General features: G+C 36.5%; 1 protein-coding gene across 3 annotated transcripts in view; it reads right to left on the bottom strand.

Annotated features, from left to right (window-relative positions):
- Nucleotides 1-363: 363 nt before the first annotated feature.
- lnx2b (ligand of numb-protein X 2b) overlaps nt 364-8,207 on the bottom strand; it is a 24,985-nt gene continuing 17,141 nt past the window's right edge. For 2 of the 3 annotated variants that reach the window (XM_079631163.1, XM_079631162.1), the window contains 6 exons: nt 6,850-7,251; nt 6,572-6,706; nt 4,011-4,185; nt 3,670-3,913; nt 2,318-2,476; nt 488-1,734 (listed from right to left, as the gene is read on the bottom strand). In XM_079631163.1, the coding sequence (XP_079487289.1) occupies nt 1,599-1,734; nt 2,318-2,476; nt 3,670-3,913; nt 4,011-4,185; nt 6,572-6,706; nt 6,850-7,251 (1,251 nt within the window). In that variant the 3' untranslated portion in view covers nt 488-1,598. Of the gene's footprint in view, nt 1,735-2,317; nt 2,477-3,669; nt 3,914-4,010; nt 4,186-6,571; nt 6,707-6,849; nt 7,252-8,207 lie in introns of all 3 variants that reach the window. The other variant, XM_079631161.1, reaches the window with a different exon arrangement.

The raw sequence follows: 8,207 nt of genomic DNA, 5'->3' as shown, positions 1-8,207 counted from the left end.
GGTTATTATATTATCTGCTCTGAAAAATGTAATCTTAAATGCAAAGTTAAACCAACATATTCTTTTGTGTCACAGATGTTCACATTCTCAGCAGGTGCTTGGTGACTTTTGCACATATTCAAATAGACTAGTTTATCATCATGATGACAACATATCATCATCTCATATCAAATTCAACAATGAACAGCTCACACACGTCATTCGTGTTATTCTTTCACAGTTGGCAACCTATTCATTTAGCCTGTCAGCAGGATTTCAAACTATTTAATCCTTGGTTCATAGTTCAAGGCTTAAACTCAAACTGTGCACGGCTGATTTATATCCTCCACAGGTCCCTTGTGTGACGGCACGTCGTTCGCTCGCCCTTCAAACTGCTCAGATCGTGTGATCCTCAAAAGGGCATATAGTCCCTCTGAGATTCTCAGGCAATAATGAATGATTTGGAAGATGAGTGAAATATGGGTGTTTAGCATTAACTCTCGAATAACAGAATAAAATCTACACAGTATAAAGCCAAACAGGGATCAAATGTACTAGTTCTGGCAGATGCACTGTAGAATAAGCCTCAGCAGATGGTATGCACATTTATATGAAATATTTGGAGATCTAAAAGTGCTAATAAAAATTAACAGAATAGAGTTGGAATCGATTAGGTCTATTATGGATCAGCAAGAAGATTGAAAACAGCCACTGCCTAGAACAATGACGTAATAAAATAAAACAAAATATTTTATTGTCATCTTAATAACCCTTTCACATTGCTTTGCTACTCCAAAGAACATAATTGAAATTCACTAAAATGCATTAAAAAGTAAAAGGGTTAAATGTACAGATATCAGATGAAAAAAAACAACAACAAAGCATTCAAATAAACATTCTTCAGATGATGAAAGGCCAAAGATAACGAATGGCATTTTTGGTATACAGGCAATTAAGGCAGGTGTAGATAAGTGTGTTTGTACACATTTATATCCAAGGCACCTAAGAGATACATTCTTTAAAAAAATGTCAAACGAGCCAAGCTGTGGTTTTAAAAAACAGTCCATACTATCACCCCAACAGTTTTACACTACTGTAACTATTCTCACAACTTATAACAACGTTAGAGTGGCCATCAACATAAGAATGTGATATGGTCCAACTCCAGGTTTATTATAAATTTATTAACTTACTACTGACCACTTGATGTCAATCATAAACCATCTTATTATTGATTATTACTGGTTATATATGGAAACAAGAAGTCTTGAAGTTCCATACTAAAATACACCCAAGCAAAGGGCATGATAAATATCCCAATTAAAACTTATTTTTAAACAGGAAGTCAAGCTTGTCCAGTATCCTTAAGTGCGGTTCACACTTCTTTCACCATCACAGCTCAACAGAAATCTTTGTGAAGCACTAAATGCCTACAGTGGATTAAATATCAACCTTTCAGCTTGTTTTTAAATCTAGGTCAATGATTGTTGGTCAACACACTTTCCCAATATGCCACCCTGTTCTTTAAGAAAGGAGTCAAGACATCCCTTCTCCAATACTAGACTTGTGCATGTATCTTGTGGTAGACCCAGTAACAGCAATAGAGTTCAGGCTAGTCTTTAAACCAGGCTGCCCGGCCAGGAGACCACGGTCAATGTGACTTTGTTCTTCTGCAGTTTCAGCATTGGGATCAATGAGGAGTTATTCATGCCAACTGTAGTGAGTCCATTCACAGCCACAATCTCATCACCACACCTGAAGGAGAGCATGAAAGAGTCTCAGTAAACAAAGCATTTTTTTAATAGACTTTTAGCACACACAAATGCCTTTCATAATAACTTGTCAATAAACAACAAGTACATTACTTGTACAAAAAGTACATTACAAAAAATGTCATTGAATCTAAACTACCTTTTAAAAGTTTAGGTCTGTAATTTTTTTTAAATATAAGTTTCTTATGCTCACCCAGGATGAATTTATTTAATCAACAATACAGTAAAAACAGTAATATTCTCAAATATTATTACAATAAAAAAAAACACTTTTTTGATTATATTTTCAAATGTAATTTATTCCTGTGATGGCATGGTTTCATTTTCATTAAATCATTCCAATTTAGTGATTTGGTACTCAAGTAAATTTTTTCTTATTATTCATGTTGAAATCAGTTGTGCTGCTTTGTATTTTTTGTGAAAACCATGATACATTTATTTAGGATTGTTTGGTAAAAAAAACAAAAAAAAACAATACATCCTTGCTAAATATAAGTATTAATTTCTTTCAATAAACTAAAAATAAAACTGTACAAATGTTGTTAAAAGGAGGACGGGAGACTCACTTGAGCCGTCCATCAAAGTGAGCTGGAGTTCCAGGCACTATGGTCTTGATGAAGAAGGGCTGCTGGCCATGACTCTCCTCATATCCTCCCACGATACTGAAGCCCCAGCTCTCACTGTTGGTCTTCATAAGCATAATGTCACGACACCAGTGGATGTAGCTTGGATTAAAAGAAATGGTCAAATTATGAATGTGTTCCCATGTTTAAGCCCATACAGCCATTAACTAAGCTAAAAGTTACAAAGGAGGACATCAAATTTAATATTGCACTTAAATCATTGACATCACAACATATGTAGTGAACAAAAATAAATAATTAGGCCCACCCTAGGGATGCACAGATACCAATTTTTCTATATGAATCATACTAGTTGGCTTTATTATTAAAGCAAATAGATGTTTCCTTCAGTTATTTTCATGCCTAACACCTAACACTCCTGCGAAGACTTCTTATGATGCAATCTCTGAATCAACATGCACCAATGCTACATTTTTCAAAATGTCGTAATCATTTGTTGATATTAAAGTATTTATTACTTTAATTAGCTCATTGTTTCTTCCTTAAATTATTACATTGTTTAAATTAATACATTTTTAGCTAACTGCGATTTTGTATATGTACATTTCTAAAAACACAGTTACCTCTGATCAAATTTGTAATGTGGACTGATGCATTTTCTGTAAAGCTGCTTTGAAATTATGCGTGTTGTGAAAAGCGCTATACAAATAAATGTGAACTGAATTTAATTGAATTAATATATTGTACACTGTTAAAATGTATTGTACAAGCTTCTGTTACTGTTCTGATCTGTTCAATGTTCATCATATTGCTCCATCGTATTTCCTCTACAGCGGTACAGTAATCACATTATTTTTTTCCTGTTTTCCTGTAATAATGCAGGGAACTATGTGTGATGCATAAATCATGTAACAGTTCAAGTTTATACTTAGTTGGATTACTAAATCATATATGTAGCATGACGCGTGTGTGCTGAGTGAGCGATCAGAAACCAAGCACATGCAACAGAAGTGTGTGCGCTTTCTCTCCTTACAGTCAAGTAACATTAGTAATCATCATTTTACTTTCTTTGCAATTGACTTATCCGACCGAACTACAAACTTCTCAGCGATGTCTGTGAGAAATAAATGCACACTCAATCCACTTCACTTATCAGCTCGTGCACTCAACTATACAGGCGCAAATATTGAATTTATGCTCAATATTCTATTAATTGGATACATTTACTTCATAGACGTCTTTAATCTCTGTTTGTTCTGTCGCAAACACTAACACTGTAGTTTTTGGTATCGAAGCATTTTAATGATACCGACCCGCATCCCTAGCCCACCCACCTGGGAAGACCTAGCCAGCGCGTCCAGAGAGGAACCCAGTTAATGTCGTCCTCTTTGTGTCCCTCCAGTGTTTCCATGTCTTCTCTAGTGCTGGATTCTCCATCTTGCTCCTCCTCGTCAGTGAAGGTTTGTATGACTCGCAGTGTTACTGTGTTCTGAGCCGTCTGAGCTTTTAGGACGGTCACCGCCTCATTGTAGGTCAGTTGGGTCAGGTCAATGCCATTTATACTCAGCAGTACATCACCTGAGCATGAGTAGCCATGAAAACACACAGTTAACACAAGCATTGTGCAAGACTCGCAGAGAAATACGCATTTATAAGTAGGCATGAGGAGAATGACCTGTTTTGACGGTGCCGTCTCTGTGCAGGCAGCCCACCGGCTGCACACTAGTGATGTAGACGGGCAAACGGCTGCGGCAGTCTCTGCCACCCGCGATGGTGATGCCTAGAGAGAGTCGAGGTTCCTTCTTTAGATTCACGGTCTTCTCTTGACTGGAGAAGCCACCTGGAGGCTCCTGAACCCACATAATGCACATTAAGACAATCGCACAATACAAAAATAGTAAAAACAAATGTGTTAGTGTGGCTTTGTACAATTTTTACCTGTAGCTAAATTAATTAATAAATATAATGTACAGTACATGCAATTTAAAAGTTCATTCAGAAATACTGTAAAACTGTATTAATGTTGTCAAATATTATTACAATTTTAGAAATAACTTTTCCAGTCAAAATAACTATTTTGGTATATTTTAAAATGTAATTTATTCCTGTGATGGCAAAGCTGAATTTTCAGCATCATTATTCAAGTCTTCAGTGTCACATAATCCTTCAGAAATCATTCTGATTTGCTACACAAGAAACATTTCTTATAATTATTAATGAAAACAGTTGTGCGGTTTACTAGTCGAGGAAACAGGATACATTTATTTGTATTATTGAACTGTAATTTTAAATATTTTTTGTAATAATGTAAATCAATTTATGGATTTTTGTGGAATAAAAAGGATTTAAAAAAAATATATATAAATAAATAAATCTTACAGTAATCGGACTATGATTGGCCTTGCATTGCAGCATGCTATAAAGGACAGAATTAATGTATTAATCCTTCAAATATTTTATTAAGTATTGTGTTGTGTATACTTTCACAAGCAGATGAAATTCGCATCTTGATTATAACTGTATAATAGCAACGGAGTATTCCATTAATTTTTTCTGTACTTAGGGGTTGGGTGAAAAGTGAAAGTTCAAGGCATGTGACTGACTCATGTGGTGAAAACATTTGTAAAAACAAACATCCAAGATCCTGCTGCGAAGCAGAGAGATGTGTTAATGTGACGCGTTGTCATCGTAACTCATAGATTGTGGCAAAACGCTCTCCTTCAGCCATCTTCTCCCAGTCTCACTGGAGTCCCCAGACCTGCATGGGGGGAGGGGTAGCCTCTTCCTACCCAGCAGGGAGGCTCTTCCTCCCAGCATGAGCTCAAGCTTCATCTCCACAGGTGAAAGCTAACTGTCACCAGCTTTGATCCCCAGCTACAAACAAACACAATGGCTGCAGCAGCTCAGAGAGCAGCACCCTGGGCCTTTTGATCAGGGACGAGTCCTAGAGAGAGAGAGGGGGCATCTGCTTTCATCTCCCACTACCCAGCCTGTGTTTGCTGCCTCTGCCTTCAGCTGGTGAGGAAGTGTCACAAAAGCAGGGTGTGACTAGTCTCTGGGCGAAAAGTCACCTCGCACACACACATACGCAGACTTTGACTACAGTAGCACAAACAATCAACCCATTCTGCAGGTAACCATTTTGAAAATATGTACGTAAAACTAGATCTAAAATACAATTATTTTGTAATGCTCTTTATAATTCTGGGTATCGTATAATAACATCAAAGTATAATAAACTACCCCATAATATGCAAAACATTGCAATACATATCATGAATTATGATATCTCTATGCATTGCATTGTATTAAATTGTGACACTGTGAAATGTATGTGACAGATTAGGCATGTCGGAGTGACAGAACGAACCTACCGGTATGTCAGATTTCAATCTCACTTGTATGGTTTATTTTAATTTTGTCCAGTGTTGCATCTAAAAAAATTATTTAAGTGTAGAATAAAATGTTATTACGTATAAATAAAAATGTATTTATTTGTATAATATATATACACACATACATATATACATATACATAACCGTTCAACAGTTTGGATTCAGTAAGATTTTTTTGTTGTTGAAAGATTAAACATTTTTTATTCAGAATGTATCCATTAAATGAAACAAAATAGACAGTAAAGGTTTTTACATTGTTACAAAATTATATTTCAAATAAATGCTGTTCTTTTGAACTTTCTATTCAAAGAATCCTGAAAAAAAATTGCAGTACGGTTTCCACAAAATAAGCAGCACAACCGTTTTCAACATCGATAATAATAAGAAATGTTTCCTGAGCACAAAATCAGCATATTAGAATGATTTCTGAAGGATCATGTGACACTGAAGACTGGAGTAATGATGCTGAAAATTCAGCTTTGCCATCATAGGAATAAATTACATTTTAAAATATATCCAAAAAGAAAAGTTATTTTGAATTGTAATAATATTTTACAATAGTATTGTTCTTATTTACTGTATTTCTGATCAAATAAAATGAAGTCTTAGTGAGCATTGAAGAGACTTCTTTCAAAAACATTTTAAAATATTACTTACAAATGTAATAATATATAATATAAAAAAATAAAGTGGAGGCAGGACAGAAAATAATAGAAGTGAAAAGTGGAATGGGATTGGGAGCGAGTAAAACTCAAAACTTGCATCACCCAAATAAGCTTAACGCTAGGCCACAGCTCAGACTAGTCGTGCCTTTTAACTTGTGATCATTTGCACTTTTTACCTTCATGTATTCGGAGCGTCGTTTGAAGTACTGCAGTTCGGGGACTCTCCTGGCCCCTCGGCTCTGTCCCTCACCACCCTCCTCGGCGAGATCAGGAAGTCTCATTACTACGAAGTTCACGCGCATTTCACTTGCCTGCCACATACACAGAGAGCACAACAATCCCTTACATTTACTATAAAACCTGAAATCCTATATATAAACCTAGTGTTTAAAAGTAACCTTATTAGTAGCATTAGATTGAGAAAGCTCACTAAAGTGATTGTCACTCTCTGTACCTGTATGATCTGAGCTGCACTCTCCGGGGTGCCATGTCTCAGGTCCTGTCCGTTGATGCCTAGCACTTTGTCATTGTTCCTCAGTTTGCCATCTTTGGCAGCCAGGCCTCCAGGCAGCAGGTCCAGGATGAAGACTCCTGGCTCCTCAGACTTACGGATGAGTTTGATTCCTAACGGCTCAGAGCGTTCACGCTTTACCAGGGTGACCTGGATGACGGTGCCGTGGTTCTGGTTGGGATTGGGAGACTGCGATGGGGGAGAAGCTGAGGGCTGAGCGAGATGTTCGGGCCGGGGCTTGAAGCCCTTCTCCTGCATGACAGTTAGCCTGAGGCGGGAACATGATTGCCGAAGCACAGCAATGGCACGATTGTGGGGAATGGATGCCAAACTGACATCATTTGCCTGCAAAGATCACACTGTTAGTTTGAGTGTAACAGAAGTAACGGCAGATAATTTCTTCCACATTGTGATGTACATTCGAGGTTATTGAAAAAATGAAGGGTGAGGACTTCGGTTATTGACTGGATGGTGGAAGACCTAAATGCGAGCTTAAGGTCGATTGTACAAAAGGGGCGGGATTTATGCAAACGTATTATTTATATATGGAGAAGTCTGGTGTATGCCACTAGGGACAGATATGTCGTTTCACCAGAAGATCCAGTTCCTGAATTTTGATTAAAGTTATTGTAAACAATTAATCCATATGTTTCTTTTCTCTCTCTTTTTTTGAGCTTGTAATCTTTTTTATTACATACATTTAGAAAATAGATAGGATGATTTCCCATTTCCTGCCGACTCTAAATACACTTTATTTTAGGTCCACTAAAAAAAAAAAAATAGAAGTAATAAACTATTTTCTCTCCCGTGTTTGACCGTCACTTTTAAACACTCTGTTTTGATAGCATTCAAGCATTCAACACCCTCTGCTATGATTGGGTAATAGTTTTGAATAATAAAATATTTTTCAACATTCCTGCCATTGCACGTGTGGAATTATTTTGAAAAATTCCGATGTTGAAAAATACCTCGTTATATAGTTGAAACATTTTCCAACAATGTGAAAGATTATGCATATTACATAAACTTTATTTGCCACATCCAAAGTTCATAAGTACCACAGTTATAGTTGACAGGATAACGTACAGCGTTTTGTGTAAACAGAACTATGATTGACAGTACCTGTGATTGAACCATCTTTTGTCGAACTGTCATTATCCCAAGCTAAAAATCAGGCTTGAAAAAATGCCTTTTATTTCTAAATTATAACATTATAAGGGCACCCCAGGCAACATTATAAAATAACAAAACAATCCAGTACATGACCCCTTTGAATAAAATGAACATGTGTTGTACCGTCT

Source organism: Phoxinus phoxinus (assembly GCF_949152265.1).
Source record: "Phoxinus phoxinus genome assembly, chromosome: 12".
NCBI lineage: Eukaryota > Metazoa > Chordata > Actinopteri > Cypriniformes > Leuciscidae > Phoxinus > Phoxinus phoxinus.
Note: the sequence above shows the minus strand (reverse complement) of the source record. Positions and strands in the feature narration are given on the sequence as shown.